The 23,704-nt window shown below is 39.0% G+C and overlaps 1 protein-coding gene and 1 long non-coding RNA gene across 4 annotated transcripts in view; both read right to left on the minus strand.

The window, feature by feature from the left end:
• SDHC (succinate dehydrogenase complex subunit C) overlaps positions 1 to 23,704 on the minus strand; it is a 29,993-nt gene that overhangs the window by 3,564 nt on the left and 2,725 nt on the right. The window contains exons 2-5 of one of the 3 annotated variants that reach the window (XM_006048458.4): positions 21,066 to 21,122; positions 17,796 to 17,897; positions 10,444 to 10,505; positions 3,461 to 3,624 (exon numbers count right to left, since the gene is read on the minus strand). In XM_006048458.4, coding sequence (XP_006048520.3) covers positions 3,461 to 3,624; positions 10,444 to 10,505; positions 17,796 to 17,897; positions 21,066 to 21,122 — 385 coding nt within the window. The remainder of the gene's footprint in view (positions 1 to 3,460; positions 3,625 to 10,443; positions 10,506 to 17,795; positions 17,898 to 21,065; positions 21,123 to 23,704) is intronic. The other 2 variants (XM_025287484.3, XM_025287483.3) reach the window with 2 other exon arrangements.
• LOC112585521 lies at positions 8,510 to 10,437 on the minus strand. The gene is made up of 2 exons (XR_003109880.3): positions 9,946 to 10,437; positions 8,510 to 8,743 (listed from the first exon to the last, which is right to left on the minus strand). It is a non-coding gene; the product is annotated as an uncharacterized LOC112585521 (long non-coding RNA).

The raw sequence follows: 23,704 nt of genomic DNA on the forward strand, positions 1-23,704 counted from the left end.
TTCTTCTGTGTATTCTTGCCACCTCTTCTTAATATCTTCTGCTTCTGTTAGGTCCATACCATTTCTGTCCTTTATTGTGCTCATCTTTGCATGAAATGTTCCCCTGGTATCTCTAATTTTCTTGAAGAGATTGAGATCTCTAGTCTTTCCCATTCTATTGTTTTCCTCTGTATCTTTGCACTGATTGTTTAGGCTTTCTTATCTCTCCTTGCTATTCTTTGGAATTCTGCATTCAGATGGGTTTTTCTTTTCTCCTTTGCCTTTAGCTTCTCTTCTTTTCTCAGCTATGTGTAAGGCCTCCCCAGACAGCCATTTTGCTTTTTTGCATTTCTTTTCCTTGGGGATGGTCTTGATCCCTGTCTCCTGTACAATGTCACGAACCTCTGTCCATAGTTCATCAGGCACTCTATCAGATCTAGTCCCTTAAATCTATTTCTCACTTCTACTGTATAATCATAAGAGATTTGTTTTAGGTCATACCTGAATGGTCTAGTGGTTTTCCCTACTTTCTTCAATTTAAGTCTGAATTTGGCAATAAGGAGTTCATAATCTGAGCCACAGTCAGCTCCCGGTCTTGTTTTTGCTGACTGTATAGAGCTTCTCCATCTTTGGCTGCAAAGAATATAATCAATCTGGTTTTGGTGTTGACCATCTGGTGAGGTCCATGTGTAGAGTCTTCTCTTATGTTATTGGAAGAAGTTGTTTGCTATGACCAGTGCGTTCTCTTGGCAAAATTCTGTTAGCCTTTGCCCTGCTTCTTTTCTTACTCCAAGGCCAAATGTGCCTATTACTCAAGGTATCTCTTGACTTCCTACTTTTGCATTCCAGTCCCCTATAATGAAAAGGACATCTTTTTTGTGTGTTAATTCTAGAAGGTCTTGTAGGTCTTCATAGAACCATTCAACTTCAGCTTCTTCAGCATTACTGGTTGGGGCACAGACTTGGATTACTGTGATACTGAATGGTTTGCCTTGGAAACAAACAGAGATCATTCTGTCATTTTTGAGACTGCATCCAAGTACTGCATTTCGGACTCTTTGGTTGACTATGAGGGCTATTCCATTTCTTCTAAGGGATTCTTGCCCACAGTAGGAAATATAATGGTCATTTGAATTAAATTCACCCATTCCAGTCCATTTTAGTTCACTGATTCCTAAAATGTCGATCTTCACTTTTGCCACTCCTGTTTGACCACTTCTATATATGCTAAGTCACTTCAGTCGTGTCCGACTGTGTGTGACCCCATAGACAGCAGCCCATCAGGCTCCCCCGTCCCTGGGATTCTCCAGGCAAGAACATTGGAGTGGGTTGCCATTTCCTTCTCCAATGCATGAAAGTGAAAAGTGAAAGTGAAGTCGCTCAGTCATGTCCGACTCCCAGCAACCCCATGGATTGCAGCGTAACAGGCTCCTCCGTCCATGGGATTTTCCAAGCAAGAGTACTGGAGTGGGGTGCCACTGCCTTCTCCGTTTTTTTTTTTTTTTTTTGACCACTTCTAATTTACCTTGATTCATGGACCTAACAGTCCAGGTCCTATGCAATATTGTTCTTTACAGCAACAGACTTAACTTCCATCACCAGTCACACCTACAACTGGGTGTTGTTTTTGCTTTGGCTCTGTCTCTTCATTCTTTCTGGAGTTATTTCTACCCTCTTCTCCAGTAGCGTATTGGGCACCTACCAACCTGGGGAGTTCATCTTTCAGTGTCGTATCTTTTCCCCTTTTCATGCTATTCATGGGGTACAGTGCTTTCAAAAAAATAAAGGTACAATGCTTTACAGAAAAATTGAGTCCTACTGGGTGGTGGTGATAGGGGGATACTCTCTAGCATATCAGAGACCCTGTCACTTCCTACTCTCTTTCATCAATTCCACCCTCCACTCCATTAGATTTTTTTTTTCTTTTAATGTAACGGTAGCTATGCATTTACATGAATATGAATGTACAGGGAAAGTTCTGGATGTGATCTTGGAGAGACAGCAGTGAGCAGTCCTAGAGAAGGATCTTAGTTCCCTGCCTAGGAACTGAACCTGGGTAGCCTGGATGAAAACCAGGAATCCTAGCCACCAGACCACCAGGGGACAGAGCCCCGTTAGATCTTCTGGCAGCACAACTGTCAAGCTCAGAGTGCAAGAACTATGGACTGTCACAGAGAACAAAATCCTGGGAGCCAGGACTTGCTAGAAGAACAAACAAAAGCAGATTTAAGGGCTTAAGAAAAGCCCTGACTGAGTTCTGACATTTTATAAAATCTCTTCCCCTTCCCTCCCCCCATTCTGAGACAAAAGCAAATATATGGCAAGTCCCTGCCTGAGCCAGGATGCCAACAGAGGAAGCTGATCAGCTGATTCTATTGGAGAGCTTTGTTCCATGGAATAAGAAGTCATTAATGGAAATGCTCTCCCTCTCTCCCCCCTCCCCGAGGGAAGTGAAGTCATTTTGAATCAAACTGAACACTGCCCCAGGGAACAGTTACTAGATATACTTAATTTAATAGGTCATTTAGTCTTTCGCTTTTCTGATTCCATTAAACTGTCTATTGGACCAGACTAAAATTCAGAAAGTGCTTGTCTCTAAGCTCTAATGTGGAAGTTACAAAAGGTCAAATTAAGGCAAGAACATCCAACTGCCAGATGGCTCACGGTGAGAGAGAATGGAAAACCATAAAGAAGGAAGCTGTAATTATCTTCCTGACAAAGGAAGCAAGACCAGGGGTAGAGAGACCACAAAATATAAATCTTAAAGTGCTGTAGGAGAGATTGATCCCTGAGCTGGGGCAGGTTTGATTCTTTAAAAAAAGAAGGGGACACCAGTTTGAACTGACCCCAAGCTCATGTAGGAGGCAACTTGGACAGAGTTCAGCTGTCAAAAGATTTCTAAACCCAATATTGAGATCCTAGACACTCGGTTTCTTGTTGAAGTTGGTCCCATTCTAATAGTTCAAAACAAATAAAAAACAAAAGCAGTTAACATAATCCAATATCAAGTTAATAATAATCAGTATATTTGACTCCAGATATGTCACTTTGTCTTGATGGGAAGATTAAGACTTCCCATCAAGCAGTAACTATGTTATCTAGTTCATAAATGAACCTCCAGTGTCTACAACAGCGCCTGACACAACAGGTAGCAATTTCTTTCTGATAAATATGCCTTCTATGCCAGGTATGTGGCCTGGCTTCAGGGGTCTCTTTTAGTAATGATCCTCTTAAAACTGGAAGAATTCACGGAGACTCTGAAAGCATCTGCCAGATCTATGTCCAGTGCTCAGCTACATCACCAGCTGTGCTGCCTGGCAGTGCCCAGGCAATCTAGTTTAGCTTTGTCCAAGAGGCCCTTGAGCAAACATCCAGCACAACTAACTTTAAGAACAGTACTAAACCCAGACCAGAAAAGAGACTCCTCTGAGCCTCTCCATTCCTTGCACCTAGAAAATGTACAAGTCTACAATTAACTTACCAAGTGTCGGATCCCATTCCAGGTGTGATACATGAGAGGGAAGACAAGTGCAAATTTGGCTGTGTGGATCAGTGCTGGCCCCAAACACAGGGACTTCACAAATTCCAAATGAGACTCAAAGCTCCCAGGGACCAAGAGGGCTGACAAGCCAAAAAGAGAGACTCCTGAGGAGAAACAAAGTAAGCCCATCACAGCGGTCCATCAGCTACAACCAATAAGACACATAAAACTGGTTTCTATGACAGTCCCTAGCACTTCACACAATTCGAAACCAATTTAAAATGGGGAAGATTTAAACTAATGTTCACATGTGTAGTAGGAGATAGGCTCCATGGAATCTGACTCCAATCTCTTAAAATTTAGAATAGAATATATATTTTAGCATCTTAATCCTTCATCCAACATTGCTCTCTATAAAAACTTTACCTACCACTTTAGACGTCACCTCTACTGTATCTATATCATCTCAGTAAGAAAAAATAAAAACAGTATACTCAATTCAAGAAAAAGACTGAGAAAAAAAAATTTTTAATCAATCAAATCTCTACCATACAAAAATTTAACTCAAAATGAATCAGAGACCTAAATGTAAGAACTAAAACCATACAACGAAGAAAACACAGGGGTAAATCTTTAGGACTTTGGATCAGCAGTGGTTTCTTAGATACGACACCAAACCAGAAGCAACAAAATAATAAATTGGAGTTCCTCAAAATTAAACACTTTTGGGGGCCGTCCATTTATCCGTTAGTCTGGAAGGACGCTGATGCTGAGAATAACTACCATGGCTTTCAGTTCTTTGACGAAACTTCAGATTGTTGGAGCATTCACTGTATTCCGGGGGGGGAACCTTCTATAAGTTTGCTGTGGCTGAAGCAAGCAAGCAAGCATATGCAGACTACTACAGAAATTATGATTCCATGAAAGATTTTTGAGGAGATGAGGAAGGCTGGTATCTTTAGGAGTGCAAAGTGATTTCACAATGTAAAGAATTTCTTTAGGTTGAGTTCCATCGAAGTTTTGTCACTGAACTGTAATCTGAATTACAAAACTATGACATAAGAATAATGGAATAAGGAATAATTTGTGGTGATAAATCAATAAATACTATGGAAAAAAATAAAAAACTTTTGTGCTACAAGCAATGCCAATAAGAAAGTAAAAAGACAACATATACAATGAGAGAAAATTTTTGCACATTGTTATGTGTGATAAGGGACTTGTATACAGAATATATTAAAGACCCTTACAGCTCAATAATAAAAAGGCAACCTAATTTAAAAACGGGCAGAGGATGTGAATAAATCTCTCTCTAAGGAAGTAAAAGGTCCATAAGTATATGAAAAGATGCTCAATACCATTAGTCACTAGGGAAATGCAAATCAAAACTATGAGAAGCCACTTCACACCCACTAGAAGGCTATATACAGTTAGTACTCCATACCCATGGGTTCTGCATCCAAATGAACTTTTAGTCCAATACATCCCTCCCCTTCCCTGTCTACTCCCCACTTCCTCTCACTACATACACACACCTGGGAGTGGCTGGTGATCAAGCTAATAACCAATGGCCAATGATTAATCAATCTTGCCTAGGCACTGAAGCCACCATAAACTACAGGATTTGGACAGCCTCTAGGTTACTGAACACAAGGATGTGCTAGGAGGGTGGTGTGCCCAGAGAGGGCATGGAAGCTTCATACACACTTTCGTCTCTGTTCCTGTATATCTTGCCCTGTGTTATCTCCTCCATTGGTTTTTATTTTGAAAACCAGTATGTCTAAATAAAGTATCTTCCTGAGTTATGGTGGGCTCTTCTAGTAAATTATCAAAACTGAGGAAGGGGTCATGGGAACCCTGGTTTACAGCTGCAACTTTATATATATAATTCTCAAAGTTCTAGCTAGGCATTATAAGCAGAAAAGGAAGTGATGATATAGTAGCTAGTTAGTGACAAAGTTGGAACTGAAGTCAGAAATATGTGAAGTTTGTGCTTTTTCTCTACACTGTCTCAGTTGGGAATGACCAGGGTATAACATATCCAATCTGAGAATCAATAACTCATGTCCCATCTCATGAAAAGCCCAAAAAAACAAAACAGGGATTTCAGAGTTCCATTAGTTACTTTATAATCTGTCAGTTCTTTGGCTTTCCTAGAAAAGAAGTGACTACCTGAGCAGGTTTGCCTATACACTCAAGTGACCTCTCACTGAAGCTCTGATTTTCAATCCAACCTATTTTTAAAGACTATCCAGAACATTCAGGACCATTCTTCTTCCCATTCAAGTTAACTGTACAATTTATTTACAGCTGCGTTCTTCTAACACATCTGTGGTTTGGCACTCATTCATTTCATTGCTGTACGTTGCATTTTGATTACCCTTTCCCAGTCTTATTCACATTGCAGTTTCAGCTACCTGCCATTTTCAAGGAATTTACCTAATTTCACCTAGATTTTTACACTGTTGCTATAAAAAATCACAAGTATTTTAATCCCTTACAGAACTTAAGCAATGGAAAAGTGTTCCTGCCTTCTTTTTCCATCTTTTAAAGAACTGCTTGTAAAGTTCTTCCTCAATAAATTCTATTTCAAGTCAAACTAGTGTCATCATGCTTTTTTAGTTCAACATGCTCTTTAGAGTATCAGCCACAAAATCTCTACAGTATGAATCAACACCTAATCATGGATTGGCCTAGCCCAGCTTGTTCTGTTACTGAAACAAATGAGAATGTAAACCTTTTTTGATTTCTTATGGGATCAAGTTCCAACTTCTCAACACAGCGGTCAAAGTCCTTTACAGTCCAGGGTACTTCCCAGTCTTATCTTTTGCCACTTTTTCCATAATACAACTCTTAAACAAGTGGATCTAGTTATCATTATCCAACCTTATCTTCTGCCACTTTCGTAACACAGCTCTTAAACAAGCAGATCTACTTATCATCATCCAAGATTCTGGATGCTTTGCAAACCCTGTGCCTTTGCATCCGGTGGCTTCTCTGTCGGAACACCCTCCTCCACCTCCGTTTCATGAATTCTCCCACCCGTTCTTCTTTCAAGATCTCCAACTCCTGCAGTTGGTCTCACTTCTGGGACCTCGTATCTCTATTAAAAAATTATCCCAGTGCATTACAAATATTTATTTGTCTTATTCCTTAGACTTTTTTACCCTTGAGGGTAGATGCTTTTATCACTATCCAATTTCTAATGCATGACGGAAGATTAATTAGAAGTTAGGAGGAACTGGTTCCAAATAGGAAAAGGAGTACATCAAGGCGTATATTGTCACCCTGCTCATTTAACTTATATGCAGAGTACATCCTGAGAAACGTTGGGCTGGAAGAAGCACAAGCTGGAATCAAGACTGCTGGGAGAAATATCAATAACCTCACATATGCAGATGACACCACCCTTATGGCAGAAAGTGAAGAAGAACTAAAGAGCCTCTTGATGAAAGTGAAAGAGAAGAGTGAAAAAGTTGGCTTAAAACTCAACATTCAGAAAACTAAAATCATGGCATCTGGTCCCATCACTTCATGGGAAATAGATGTAGAAACAGCGGAAACAATGGCTGATTTTATTTTTCTGGGCTCCAAAATCACTGCAGATGGTGACTGCAGCCGTGAAATTAAAAGACGCTTACTCCTTGGAAGAAAAGTTATGACCAACCTAGACAGCATATTAAAAGGCAGAGACATTATTTTGTCAACAAAGGTCCATCTAGTCAAGGCTGTGGTTTTTCCAGTGGTCATGTATGGATGTGAGAGTTGGACTATAAAGAAACCTGAGCACCGAAGAATTGATGCTTTTGAACTGTGGTGTTGGAGAAGACTCTTGAGAGTCCCTTGGACTGCAAGGAGATCCAACCAGTCCATCCTAAAGGAGACCAGTCCTGGGTGTTCATTGGAAGGACTGATGTTGAAGCTGAAACTCCAATACTTCGGCCACCTGATGCGGAGAGCTGACTCATTTGAAAAGACCCTGATGCTGGGAAAGGTTGAGGGCAGGAGGAGAAGGGGACAACAGAGGATGAGATGGTTGGATGGCATCACCAACTCAACGGACATGGGTTTGGGTGGACTCTGGGAGTTGGTGATGGACAGGGAGGCCTGGCGTGTGCAGTTCATGGGGTCGCAGGTTGGACACGACTGAGCGACTAAACTGACTGAGGAAGAACAAACATTTCTGAACTGACCACCATAAGCAAAGTGACTGACATGGTTGCATTCATTTAGCCTAAAAATCATTGGAAGGACAAGAGCAGTTTGTTTATTAGGTTAATAGTTTCCATTACTGGGCTTCGCTGGTGGCTGAGAAGGTAAAGAACCTGCCTGCAATTAAGGAGACCCAGGTTTGATCCCTGGGTTGGGAAGATTCCCTGGAGAAGGTAATGGCTACCCACTACAGTATTCTTACCATGGACAGAGGAGCCTGGCAGGCTATGGTCCATGGAGTCACAGAGCTGGGCATGACTGATTGACTAAGACACTCACAGAAGCACCCACTGAGTGCTAGAAGATATGAATGATAAATAAGGTAGATGCAGGGCCTACTCTCTGAAGAGTTTACAGTCTAATAAAAGAGACAGATTTATAAAAAGCTGTGAAGAAACAGTGCAATAAGAACTATGAATAGTGTTGTGAAACTGAAAACTAATAACAGAACTAGAAACAAACCAGAGCTACTACTTTAGGTATGGTGCTGAGTAAAGTATCCTTTAAGCTGACAATTTTGTGGAGAGCTACAAAATAAGAAGGAACTAACCACACACTCTGTAGCAAGAGGTAGGAGCAGACATTTCAGATCAAGGGAATAAAACATGCAATGACTCTGGGATGAGAAAGAGATTTACCTGTTCCAAAGAATTCAAAGACAAGTGTGGCCAGAACAGAGTAAGCAAGGGGAGAAACGGCAGGATGACTTAAGCAAGAGCCAGATCAGGTAGAGCATTTTAGGTCATGGTGGAGAGTTGAATTTTAATCTAAGTGCAAAGGCAAATACTATAATAGGAAGATCCTAAGTGTGACTTGATTCAATTTATTTTCAAGAGATTTTTATTGTTCTTGCTGTTGTGTGAAAAATAGATTGGAGGACTGCAACAAGATTGCAATGATCACAGCTGCTGGGACTGACTTCATTTCAGGTCAAATGATCCAATTCTTCTCGGCATTTGGTCCAGTACACACCATCTTCCAAGAGACTACTGCTATCAAATTTATTGTGCTTCTCATCCCTGTTTTCCTAAGTCAACATCCAGAGTGTAGTTTCTTGAAATCCCATCAACTCTGGAATAGGCATTATTAATATTTTAAAACAAGGAATTAACAGAGGGTTAGAGAGGTAACTAAGTTACCTAAATCATCCACCTAGCAAAAATATGTTCCAGTTTTGAAGTAGGGACTTTCAGAATTTAAGGGAAACATGGTACCTACTATTCTACAGCAATCAGCTACTGTTACGGAATTAAGGGAAAAGGTTTGGGAAGAAGGGTATACATGCTAACAAATACAAGATCATTCAAAGGGGTAAAAACAGAAAAAAATAATTATTAAGTTCAGCTGTGAAAAAAATACATACAACTTTAGCCATACTTAACTAATATTTCCTTTCACTATAGTCTATGAAAGAGTCAATATCCTCTTTTTTCATTCAGTAGCGATAAATATACTGAGATAATAATGTAACTGTGTGTATACTCAGTCACGTCCTACTCTATGCAACCTCATGGCTCTATGCAACCTCATGGACTGTAGCCAGCTGGGCTCCTCTATCCATGGAATTTTTCAGGCAAGAATACTAGAATAGGTTGCCATTCAAGATTCAGGGGATCTGGCCAACCCAGGGACCAAACCCACGTCTCCCACAATAGGAGGTGGATACTTTACCATTGAGCCACCTGGGAAGCCCAATAATTGAAACTATAGCCTAATAAATAAATTGTTCTTGTCCTTCCAATGATTTTTAGGACTGAATCTGTTTATAAACACCACCAAACTAAGCAAAAAGCATCAATCTAAAAGTTATAAAGATTCTAAGAAAAAATAAAGTAACTATGAATTTATAGTTAGAACAGGCTAATCCTAAAATTTATCCTATTATTTAAGTGCAAGTACGTTAAAAATCAGAAACTGTACAGATTCTCAGACACCACCAATCATCCTTATACCCGGATTCCATTATTACTGTACCAACCAAAGAAAAGGTAACACAGGAATAATAACATCGGATCTTAAGATAGGAGTTCCTATCCTTACTTGATTAATTTTGAATCACAGACTTAGTTTTAGATAATTTCTCCAATGTCGCAGCAGTAGCTTTCTAAATGCAGGATCCCTATACTTGAGCCACTAGTCCTGTTGATGACCACTTCAGTAAAAACATCCTCTATGGAAGACTAGGAGGGACCCCAAAGTGTATTATGAAAAACAAATGCTGCAGCTGTATTTCATATTATATAAATAAACAAACAGAAATTGTGGTTTGTTACCAGGGTCCTTTGAGAATGGAGAATGAGTTAGTATTTCTGTACTTGATCAATTCCAGGTGATGAAAAATGGGTGTTAAAATGGATTTTCTGAAAGAATAAGGTTGATGATTAATCTTGGACTGTGTTTGGTCAATGTTCAGTCAGCCAGGCTATCTCCATTATATTTCTGTATCTGTTCTCTGTAACATCAATAAATATAATATCAGGACATGCTGGGAATAGTTTAAAAACTGGGTAAGAAAAAATAAGAAAAATTTTTAAAAAAGGAAAAAAAAAACTGGTTAAGAAAAGAACCTGAGCATTGTGGGAACTCATAATTAACAGTTAAAGAAATGAATAAACAATAAGCTTCAATGGACTTATCGTTTTCTCTAAATCAAGCTGCTGAGTTGCAAAGGAGGCACTATCAAGAGCCACAGAAATAGCAAAGTTTTTCAAAGAAATAATGTGTGTATGTGTTTGTGTGTTCATATGCAGATTAAAAACACACATACATACCTGCACTCAAGGCAATACCGGTGCCACGGTGGCAAATGGACATCGCCATGGGAAGGGACCAGCTGAAAAGACACAAAGGCCATTTATAAGAGGGATAGAGGGCACCATTGTAGAGAATCTGTCTTGGAAAAGAAAATATAAACTACTTTGGAAATAGGCAACTATTTATCACAAAGCAAAACCAAACAGCTTTCATATTCCTGTGTTTCTACTCTCCAGTTTAAAAGTAAGAAAATGATTTATTTAAGAAGTCCCTCCCTTTTCTAGACTGCATCACTAACAGAGATGAGAAATTAATTAAGACTCAGATTCCTTTCATAAAAGAAAGAACATGGGTCAAAAACATCAATTAAAGTTGCATACAGTTAGAAAATAAACACTAGAATACAACCATCTGGGTCCTTCCTTTCCTCCAGTAATAAGACAGAAGTAGAAGAAAATGAGTTTTATTTATCTACTGTTTCATATAACATAGTCATCCATGAACTTTATTATCATATAACCAAAAATATCCAAATTGAGCATATCATTCATTCCCTAGTAAATTACTTATCCCAAATTTAAAATCTAATTTTGCTGGATTTAGTATATGTTTCTTAAATCCACAGGTGTTTTGAAATACTCTGTCATCAAACCCTTTTAAAAATCATGTTCTCATCTGTTTATCTGCCAATGCTTTTCCTTAGAAGGATAACCAATACTTGTATAATCTGGACCTAGTTCTCTTGCTCAAGAGAGAAATGGTTAGAAAAATGGAAAGAACAGGTATCTTTGGATAAAGTTAACAACATTCATCCTGGAAAGTCAGCTTAGATAGAGAATGTTGAGCATCATCAGACCACATAATCCATACTCCAAAGGAAAGGAATTCCAGCAGATTGAAAAGATCATGAAAAGAAATTCTATGTAATAAAAATGGTCACAATAATAAGTGTAATAAATAATGTCTATGTAATAAAAATGGTCACAATAATAAGTGTAATAAATGTCTGTTAAAAAAACTCTATGTTAAAAAATGGTCACAGTATTAAAAAAAAAAAAGAATAATGTCTAAAGAAACCAAGAATACTGACTAGACACCACTCTAGATTAACTCAGACTAACAAGATAAATATAAAAGGCAGAAGAAGAGCCTCATAACAAAGGACAATCAGAGAACAATGGCATAATTTGATCAGAAGAATCAGGAGACTAAAACCCAGAATGAGCTGAGGCTTGCAAAAATGTCAAGGACAACAAAAAGGAGCTTTTAAGATTGTACTCAGGGAAAGCAAGCCTCCGAACTGGGGCTGACAATTTTATGTTAATGGATGACAGAGTGCAAAGCAGATTGCTCAACTATTTTATTTGTCAAAGAGAATGATTATCAGACTAAAAAAGACAGAACTAATATTGATTTGAGAGAACTGGTTGAGGGGGGGAGTGGGGAAATTATAAGACATTACTTAGCATTCCAAATGCACTTAGGACTCCTGGCCAGATGAACTAAATCCCAGATGAAATATAACCACTGATCTTGTAATCTTTAGGAAATACTGAAATGGAAAATGGGAGTGATATGAAGTGAAATGTTAACCTAACTTTAAAAAATGGTTAAAATCATAGACTGGTTAGCCTAGTACCGAGCTGCTAAAGGAAATTTTATTTTCTAAATAATCATGACAGTATTTCCAGTCCCATATGATCTTCTAGAATCTTGTCACTCCTCATCACACCGTATTTATATTTAGCCCCTTGACTCTGGGCAGGACTTCATGACTGACTGCCTCAAGATACAGAGCACAGCAGATCTGGCACTGCATGACTTCCAAATCACTTGTGCTCCTTCCATCCCTTCATCCTTCTCTCATGCTGTAAGGAAGCCTCAAATAGTCTATGCAGAGAGATCAAGTAGAAAGATCCATGCAGAGAGAAAATGAAGGCCCCCTCTAAAAGCCAGAATCAACCCAAGACATGTGAGTAAATGAATCTTCAAATTATTTCACCCCAGTTTGTGTTTTCTCATTGAGGCCTCAGAAATCATGGGGCAGAGACTAATAGGTCACCCCCACTATTTCCTTCTGAACATTATGTAAGAGTCGAGCACAGAAAATCAAGACTGATTCAACTCAGTTAGAGAAAAGTGACGATTAGAAGCCAGTAAGATTTCCTTTAGGAACAATTTTTTTCAGGAAACACTGAGATCCTTTTCAAAACAGGTTATATCTTATTCACCTTTGTATTTCAACTTCAAAGAGTACCAGGCACATTGAGCAATTAACAAACATCTCCTGATTTGAAGAGTGCTAATTCTTTTTCCTTTTTTTGACTGTTAGTAGAATGTTAACCAATAAAAAGCTAGAGACAGAGGATATATGAATTTCAACAAGTGATCTAACAATCATACTGCAAGCAATACCATCAAAAAACCAAAAAGCAAAGAAGATATATAAATGGCCGGTAAGTATATGAAAAGATGTTCAACATCACCAATCATTAGAGAAATGCACATCGAAATCATAATGAAATACCTCTTCACATTCATTAGGATGGTTAGTATTAAAACAACAACAAAAACAGTAAATCACAAGTGTTGGTGAGGATGTGGAAAACCTGGAGCCCTTGTGCACACTGCTGGTGGAAATGCAAACAGCGCTACTGCCCCTATGGTCAATACGTTGTTTTCTCAAAAAATGAAGCACAGAATTACCATAATCCAGCAATTCCACTTCTAGGATATACCCCCAAAGAACTGAAAGCAGAGGGTCAAAGAGATATCTGTGTGCCCATGTTCATAGCACATTATTCACAACAGCCAAAAGATAGAAACAATCCAAATGAATGGATAAACAAAATGTGGTACATATGTACAATGGGATATTACTCAGTCTTAAAAAGAAATGGAATTCTGATAGATTCTTCAACACAGGTTAACCTTGAGAACATTATGCCAGATGCAATAAGCCAAATACAAAAGGAAAAACATCATATGATTCTACTTTATGAGGTCCTGGTGGCTCAGAGGGTAAAGAATCCACCTGCAATGTGGGAGACCTGGGTTTGATCCCCAAGTTGGGAAGATCCCTTGGAGAAGGAAATAGCAATGCACTCCAGTATTCTTGCCTGCAGAATCCCTATGGACAGAGAACCCTGGTGGGCTACAGTCCATGGGGTCGCGAAGAGTCAGACACAACTGAGTAACTAAGCACAACATACAAGTAGTCAAATTTATAAAGATGGAAGCTCAAACAGTGGTTGCCAGGGGCCGGGGGAATGGTAATTACTGTACAGAGTTTTGGTTTGGGAAGAGGAAAAGATTCTGGAGATGAAGAGTAGTGATGGTTGCACAACAACGTGAATGTACTTAATGCCACTGAACTGTACACTTAAAAATCAATAAACTGGTAAATTTTGTTATGTATATTTTACCACAAATTTTAAACAAGGATAAAAGGCAACCCAATATAAAAATGAACATAGGACTTGAATATTCATTTCTCTAAAGAAGATATACAGGTGGCCAGTTAACAGATGAAAAGACGTTCAACATCAAAAAAGGTCATCAGGGGAAAAAAATAGGCTTAGATCTATTTTACATAGTTTATGGTAGAACTAGAGCCACTGTGCAGACTGCAAGGAGATCCAACCAGTCCATTCTAAAGGAGATCAGTCCTGGGTGTTCCTTGGAAGGACTGATGCTAACGCTGAAACTCCAATACTTTGGCCACCTCATGCGAAGAGTTGACTCATTGGAAAAGACTCTGATGCTGGGAGGGATTGCGGGCAGGGGGAGAAGGGGATGACAGAGGATGAGATGGCTGGATGGCATCACCGACTTGATGGACATGAGTTTGGGTGAACTCTGGGAGTTGGTGATGAACAGGGAGGCCTGGCATGCTGCAATTCATGGGGTTGCAGAATCAGACACGACTGAGCGACTGAACTGAACTGAACTGTGCAGAAGATATAAGTTACGGTAAGTTCAATAAAATAAGGGTCTTTCTGATAATAAGAGAAATTTCCAAACTGGAAAAGGGTGATGTGAGTTTCTTGTCACTGGAGGCATGCAAGCCTAAGTAGACATTTGTTTATGAAAGTACTGCAGAGGAAATTTACTCATTTGTGGCTTTTAAACTTTTTTCTTTTTTTGAGTAGCACCCTTTCTTCAAAAGCAAAATCCTTAAAGTCAAGTTGCTTTGGTTATAGCCAGGTCTAAGGGCCTACAATACAATCTGCATGTTGGCCAGCCCCACACAACTACCCACAGAAGTGGGTAGTTGTGATACTTAATGGAATATCCCAAGCTCCAAGCAGCACTCTTAAAACCAATGTGGTTGAAAATTAAATTAAAATCTAAGAACTCTTCCAACTCTAAACTTTTAAAATATTTTTCTAACATCTTTTAAAATGACTTGTTTTCCTGAAAATGCAATTCCCTATATATACTTTTGCTTTGAAAATGGTAATTTACTAAGAGATAAAGAATACTTCAGAAAGGCTAACTTAACCATATATTTCCATGCTACCTCCAAAAATTTATAAAAGTTAGTAACAGAAAATATGACTCCAGATATCTCAGATATCTTTCCCAGACATATCACCTTGGAAACAGCCCCATGTTTCCTGCTATTTCTTTTCTTTTTTTTCTTCCATGAGTATGTCTAGAGTTTTATCATCAGAAGAGCAAACAAAGTAGTTTAAGTCTCATACCACTAGCTTATTATCATTTGTTAATATGACTTGTGAAAAAAGGTTTTAAATATAGACTCAAGATAATTTGAAAAGTTCTTCATTATAATCCTCCCCCAAATCTCTCATCTCTTAAAAGAAAGTTTTACCATAAAGTAGCAAACACTTATTCATCTTCTTCTGTTTTAGTAGACTGTCCAATTTCTACAATCAGAATTATTTCAGGAATCTAGTTTGGAAAAAATCTGAAGGGTTGTGGTATTTGTGGAGGTGGTTAAAAAATGACCAGCTTCCCTGGCAGGAACTCAAGAAAATACGGTAGCAGAACTCAAGATGCTTTGCTGGGTTAGGAGTTTTTTGGGAAGACACTAGTGTAACAGCCATCAATGCTACTTCTGAGGACAACAAATTAACAGAAATAGATGTACGTATGTATATACTCATATATACACATGAACATGTGTGTGTGTGTGTGCGTGTGTGTGTGTGTTTGTACATATATATCATAGCTCTGTCAGAAAAAGTCTAGAAGCAATGATATCCTGTTAGCAGTGAGTACATCTAGCACCCAGATCTTGATTTCACAGGAGTCATCTTGAAAAATTTCCACCAGCCAAGTCTGGGACAATCTGAACATCAAAATAAATCAGAGTAGCAGTGTAACTGTGGGCAAAACAAGAATTGAGAAGTAATGTGGTGAGGGGAGATATACACACACACACACACACACACACATCTGTTCCTAGTTTCTGAACCTTCACCAATGTGTGTGTTTATGTGTGTGTGTGTGTGTGTGTGTGTAAAACATATCTGTTCCTAGTTTCTGGACCCTTATCAATCTCCTCACTGATACGGGTGCTAGGAGGATCTTTTTATTTGGTCTTTGACTCTGGTTCCCAACACACAGTTCCTAAATCCCTTAGAATTTCCTGGGAGGTAAGAGTGACCTCTGTTCTAATGAGGTGACTCTGGATGGGGGCTGGCTGCCAGAAAGACCAACCCGTGACCAGAAGCTTGGACCTTTCTGCCCCACCCCCACCTCCATCTAGGGAGGGAAGGGCTAGAGATTAAGTTAATAACTGATCATGGCTACATGATGAAGCCTCCATAAAAATTTCCAAAGTACAGGGTTTGGGAAGTTTTCAGGTTGGTAAATAAATCCACATATCAGAAGGATAATGCACCCCAACTCCATGGAGACAGAAGCTCCTGTGCTCAGGATCCTTCTAGACACAGAGGGACGACCTAAGAGGGCACCTGGCTATTCATCTGTATCATCTGTAATATCCTTTATAATCACAGTAAACTTAAGTAAATGTTTCCAAGTTTCTTGAGCCATTTTAAGAAATTACTGAACCCAAGGAGGAGGTTGTGAGAACTCTTGATTTATAGTTGGTTAGTTAGAAGTACCAGGTGGCGCTAGTGGTAAAAAACCTGCCTGCCAATGCAGGAGACATTAAGAGACATGCATTTGATCCCTGGGTCAGGAAGAACCCCTGGAGAAGGGAATGGATCCCCACTCCAGTATTCTTGCCTAAAGAATCCCATGGACAGAGGAGCCTGGCAGGCTACAGCCCATGGGGTTGTGAACAGTCAGACACGACTGAGCAACTAACACTTTCAGTTAGAAGTACAAGTAACAAGCTGGGATTTGGGATTGGCATCTGAAGTGGGAGACAGTCTTGTGGGACTGAACCCCTACCTGTGGGGTCTGTGCTAATTCCAAGTAGTTAAACAACTAAATGTAATACATGATCCTCAGTTGGATCCTGGACCTATAAAGGGCATTTTTGGGACAACTGGCAAAATCTGAATGGGATCTGAGGATGAGGTGATTAACACAGGATCAATGTTAATTTTCTGACTGTGATGGCTATAGTATACAGAGTTTCCTCAAATTTAAGAAACATACACTCAAGTATTAATGGATTGCAGCAGGCAGAAAGATGTCCACATTCTAATTCCTGAAACTTGTGAATATTTACCTTAAATAGCAATGGGGAATTAAGGCTGCAAGTGAAATTAAAGTTGCTAATAACCTCACCTTAAGATAAGAAGACTATCCTGGATTATCTGGATGGGCCCAAGAGAATACAAAGGGTCCTTAAAAGTGGAAGGGGCTGGCAGAAGGAGGGAGTCAGGGAAGAAATGTGACAGTGAAGCAAGTTCAAAGTGATATGATGGGAGAACTTGACACACCACTGCTGGTTTTGAGATAGAGGAAACGGGTTCCAAGCCAAGGGATTCAGAACAGCCTTCAGAAGCTGGAGAGAGCAACAAAACAGATTCTCCCCCAGAGCCTCCAGAAATGAACGCAGCCCTGCCAACACCTTAATTTTAGCCCTGTAAGACCTAAGCCAGACTTTGAACTATAGGACTGTAAGATAATAAATGTGTTATTTTCATTTACCAAGTTTATGAGCACTTATGACAGCAGGAATAGAAACTAACACAGGAGTAATGAGTATCATCATCGCTGCACTTTTTAAAAATCATTCAGACATGTTAACACACTGGGAGTCTGCATAAGGGTATATAGTAACACAGCACACTATTTCTGCAATATTTATGCAAATCTGAAATGATTTCAAAATAATTTCTTTCAATTAATACAAATTACATTTTGACTTACCTCCGGAACTTTTACCTGCTACTACTAAATTCCCTGGTTCCAGAGCCCTTACCTGTAGATGCTGATATGGGGAGACAAAGGACGGTTTGAACTAGTGTTCTTATTCCAGAACCTCTCCATCTCTTCTTTGGCTGTGGTTCCCAAAGGAACAGCACTAAAACAAAACCAAAAGGTTTAAATGATTAAAAGTAAACTTGGCTTAAAATTTTACATAATAAAAAGTTAAACGTAAGCTGGGCTAGATGAACCCATATATTAAGAAAACATGTCTGTCCACTCACCTTATCTTTCTGCCAAGTATGACTCAGCTACTAATAACCTCAACCACCCAATGAGGTCATATTAGAGAGCAACTCTTCTTCTCAATCCCCCAACACCCAAGTACATAATGGAAGATTAACTCTTGTTGGGCAGCAGGGCAAATACAGTATTTCAAAACCATTTACATATCACCCAGGTTATGTGTGATATCTCATAACACCTGCTCTCATCCAGCTCTTCAAGACTCCTTTCCAAGTTCTCAAAAATTGAGAACGAGATTCAGTTCAGTACCTCTAAATAGTTTCATGATTTTTCTTGTCACTAGGCTAGGCTGATGAAAGTGAAAGAGAAGAGTGAAAAAATTGGCTTAAAATTCAACATTCAGAAAACTAAGATCATGTCACCTGGTCTCATCACTTCATGGCAAATAGATGGGGAAACAATGGAAACAGTGAGAGACTTTATTTTGGGGGGCTCCAAAATCACTGCAGATGGTGACTGCTGCCATGAAATTAAAAGACGCTTGCTCCTTGGAAGAAAAGTTATGACCAACCTAGATAGCATATTAAAAAGCAGAGACATTACTTTGCCAACAAAGGTCCATCTAGTCAAAGCTATGGTTTTTCCAGTAGTCATGTATGGATGTGGGAGTTGGACTATAAAGAAAGCTGAGTGCTGGAAGAATTGATGCTTTTGAACTGTGGTGTTGGAGAAGACTCCTGAGAGTCCCTTGGACTGCAAGGAGATCAAACCAGTCCATCCTAAAGGAAATCAGTCCTGAATATTCATTGGAAGGACTGATGCTGAAGCTGAAACTCCAGTACTTTGGCCACCTGATGCGAAGAACTGACTGATCTGAAAAGATCCTGATGTTGGGAAAGACTGAAGGCAGGAGGAAAAGGGGATGACAGAGGATGAGATGGTTGGATGGCATCACCAACTCAATGGACATGAGTTTGAGTAAGCTCCAGGAGTTGGTGATGGACAGGGAAGCCTGGCATACTACAGTCCATGGGGTTGCAAAGAGTCAGACATGACTGAGAGACTGAACTGAAGCTAGGCTGAAGCCAATTTTTAGACAGCTATGTTCAACAATTTAATTTACTATGTACCTACATTAAACATGATCCATCCCCCTCAAGAAAAATATTTCCCCATATATTACTTACAAATTACAAAAGTTAAAAACAGTAACTTCATACTGGGAAAAAACTCAGCAAACATTTCTATATTCAAATGGCCAAAGTTAAAATCACTGATAATGGGACAAATGACAGCATATGTCCCTGATGTGATATACTGAGGATAAAACATCATTAATGTATTACTCCTGCCAAAAATGCATAACCTAAATCATTAGAAAACAATCAGTCAAATCTAACTTGAGAGAAACTCTGAAAAATAACTGACCTGTATTCTTGAAAAAACTCAATGTCATAAAAGACAAAGAAGGCTAAGAAATAGTTCCAGATTAAAGGATACTACAGAAATAAGACAACTAAATATAATATGTGAGCCTAATTAGATCCTGGATAGGGGACAGACAGACTGGGACAAATGAAAAATCTGAAAATTGACTGTATATCAGGTAAGATTAGGTCAAAGTTAAATTTTCTGTGTTTGATAACTGCATTTGTATAATTATTCTGTGTTTTATAAGGTAATATTCTTGTTCTTAGGACAAATTGGGGTTTATTCTGCTGTGCTGTGAGATATGTGAGATCTTATTTCCCTGACAAGGAATCAAAGCCATGCTCCCTACAGTGGAAGTGTGGAGTCCTGGCTACTAGAACACCAGGAATTCCCTTAGGAGAAGTATTTAGAAGAGGTCATGATGTCTGCAGCTTAATCTCAAAGAATGCGGAGAAAATCACCATAATTAAATTGTGCTGAACCACACTAAATTGTCAGTATTACACAAGTTTTGAGCTACAAAAATATAATTTCATATGGCACAACCAAAAATATAGAGTGATATGTAAACACACCAAAACGTTAACAACTGAGAATATAGGTGAAAGATATATAGAACTTCTTTGTACTATTTTTCCAACTTTTCTGAAAGTACCAAATATTTCTACTGTTTCCCGGCACACCCCCCCACGCCCCCCCCCCCCTCCCCGATCCCCACCCCCAGCTGCGTTGCTCAGCATGCAGAATCTCAGTTCATGCAACAGGGATTGAATCCAGGCCACCACAGTGAAAGCCTGCAATCCTAACCACTAGGCAACCAAGGAACTTCCTAAAAGTACGAAATATTTCTAAAATTAAAAGTTAAAGGGGGATTAAAAAAATAAGTAAAAAAGTTCTGCTGCAACTACTGAAACCCTCATGCCCTAGAGCGTGTGCTCTGTGATAAGAGAAGCCACTGCAGTGAGATGAGCTTGCACTGCAACTAGAGGAGCCCCTGCTTGCCACAACTAGAAAGAAGCCCTCACAGCAATGAAGATGCAGTACAGACAAAAATAGATAAATTAAAAAAAAAAGTTAAGGGGTACTTCCCTGGTAGTCCAGTTAATGCTCCAACCTTCCAATGCAGGTGCATGGGTTCAATCCCTGGTCAGAGAAGTTCCACATGCCATGGGGTGTGGCCATAAATAAATAAATATTTTAAAGTTTTTTATGACAAAAAAAACATACAGAGGCAACTGTTGAGGTCAACAGACTAGAAATGAATACTGTTAAGAAGAAACAGATTTAACTCCTGGGAGCTGCCCAAAATTAAAGGTTACAAGAAAAAGGAAGTACAAAAGGAAGAAAGATTAGACAGAAGAGAATTAAATATCAAGAAAGGAACCAAAAAATGGAGCAAATAAATGAAGTTAAAAATAGCAGAAAAGCGTAAAGTGAGGAAAATTAAGAAAAGACCAAAGATATATTCAAATTCCTTCTTTCTTCTACTACCAAATAAGAAAAATAGAGACCACAGTCACTAAACTTTCAGCCAACCATCTACAATTATCTGCTTTTGTACATATCCCCAAAATCTCAAAAACATACTGCTTTTCTCTGATGAGAAAAAGTTTAAATAATAATAATCTCCACAGATTTAGGAACTTACTTTCTGATACAGAGCTGAGGACTAAGGTGGGCACGGAGGCAGTGACGGCCAACATGCCTGCAAGATAAGAGAACCAACAGTCAATAAACATTTAGAGACCAACTTTAGTGTATCAACTTCTCTATTTTTGTACTGTGTAAGACTTTAGGGTGGAGGGGAAAATTAGGAATAAGATGGGAACAATGACAGTATCAGGATTTTGAGATTTTTCTTCTAGTTGGAAAGCTACAACTTTAATAACTTGAGAATAATCACAAACATTATTTTCAAATGCAAAATAAGGTTTTAGCTAAACACAAATAATACAAGGTAGAAGAATAATCAGTTAGTTAATACTCAACAAAGAAATATAGAAAGTGGGACTTCTCTGGTGGTCCAGTGGTTGAGACTCCATGCTCCCAATGTAAGAGGCAAAGGTTCAATCCCTGGTTAGGGAACCAGGATCCTACATGCCACAGGGGGCGGCCAAAAAAAGAAATATAGAAAGCAATTTTTTTCAAGCTAGATCTTAAAGGAGGTGATGGTTAAAAGACATGGTTTTTTCTGGGGGGGGGGGGGGGTGGGGGGGCAAAAAAAAGGCAGAGGGACAGAATAAGCCACTGGCAACACCAAGAACTGTGTGTGTACTGTGTGCTAAGTCGCTTCTGTCATGTCTGACTCTTTGCGACCCTATGGACTGTAGCCCACGAGGCTCCTCTGTCCAAGGGATTCTCCAGGCAAGAATACTGGAGTGGGTTGCCGTGCCCTCCTCCATGGGAGCTTCCCCACCCAGAGATTGAACCCACATCTCTTTACATCTCCTGCATTCGCAGGCGGGTTCTTTTAGCACTACTGCCCCCTGGGAAGCCCCCCAAGTACTATACAGCTTAGCTAAAGCAGACACCTGCGCAAATGGATGAATTTAAAAGGTTTAAAGAACAGGGGTTTGAAGAGTGAGGGTCTAAGTATTACACTGTTATTTTAGGGAACTACCCGGATGAACTTGAAGTGAAAAAGGTCATCATACAATAATGCAAAAATATGAGAGAGCAGATTTCTCTGCTATTCACATGAAAAGGTACTTGAAGAGGATACATAAGCTTTCCACTAAAATGCTGCTATTTTTTAAATAGCAATCAATACCAGAACTGCTTTCCAAGTCCAAGACTAAAATGTACCCAGCCATTCTACCTAAAGAGGCTCTGTTCCAGCGTTTACATGGTATCATGAAAAATACATGATCACTACACCCCTTTAACTCACATTATATCAAATCTTTATTTAAGAAAGGTATCAGAGTGAAGCTCTGGGACCAAAATTAAAAATACACTGAGAATCTACAAAAGTTTATCATATATCCACTATGTACATGGGGGATACAAGATCACATTAAGATCCAACACTTCTAAAAAAAAGTGCATGATGTCCCTCACATCATTGATATTAGAGGCATAAACATTTCAAGAACCTTATGTTTTACACTAGAAAATTAGAAGGGCCCACTACTGGAAGGAAAAATAATCCAACCAACACTTCCTTCAGCTCTTCCCTCTTCCCAGCTTTGGAGGCAAGGGGTGAATACAGACATTGTGCACCCAAGACTCCCAGAAAGAAAGAAGTGGGAACAAATCTCTTTATATCAATTGAAGTAATTGTGACTCTGAAGTTGCAGGGCACGCATTCCTCACACCAGGCTAGGTCCAGTCACTCAGCTACCCAGCAAGAGTTTTCAGATGTGGGTTGGAATCTACAGCACTCTCTGTCTAGTGCTATTGTTTCCCAGACAAATACCAATGTAAACTTTCCACGAGGCCCTAACAGAATCTGGTTGCACAACTACATAACCTTATTTGAAATATGACAAGAGTAGATATCTAATCTATCCTTGCCTTTTATGTGAAACCAGAAACCCAGAGAAGATTTCTTTTCCAACCCAGGAATAGCACTTTATGTTACAGCTAGAAAGTAACAGTAGTTGCCTTGTTTTGTTTTTAACAAACCAGAACTTATAATTTCCAGTTAGTGCTGTCCCTTTCTAAATGCACTATACATGTCTCCCCCTAAATGTAATCATTGCTCAAATTGTTTCTGAAGCTCTTCCCTGTATCGAGGCAACAACAGTAATGTAGAAAGAACACTGGACAAAGTAATAAAAGTCAGACTGGAGGTCTAGATACACCCTAAGGTGTATAGTGAGTAACTGAGCCTCAGCTTTTTCATTTGTAAAATGGGAATGATAAAACCTACATTATTGATTACTAGGAGGATAACATAAGAAAATGTATAGGAAAGCACTCTCTAAACTGCACTATACCACATAAATGTAATTTATTAATATTTCACTGGTTTCCCAAAGGTCCTTAGACTTCACATCACATTCTCTTTTAAATTCTTTGTGGTGTTAAAATTCTTCATCTGCCGAAAATGGATCTGACTTCTGGAAAAAACAAAAGTTATTCAAAGCCAAGTCTATGTCATCAAATTAAATAAAAACCATTTTTAGTCCAAAACAAGATATGAGTATAATATAATGGCTTTCTTTTGCACATCCTCTACACCTGATCTGATGGCACATGAAAACTTAGTTTCATAAATGTCTGAGGTTAACAACAACATTAAAATATATAATCTTGAAGGACACAATGAAGAACAATCATTTA

The sequence above is a fragment of the Bubalus bubalis genome, chromosome 6 (genome assembly GCF_019923935.1).
Source record: "Bubalus bubalis isolate 160015118507 breed Murrah chromosome 6, NDDB_SH_1, whole genome shotgun sequence".
Lineage (NCBI taxonomy): Eukaryota > Metazoa > Chordata > Mammalia > Artiodactyla > Bovidae > Bubalus > Bubalus bubalis.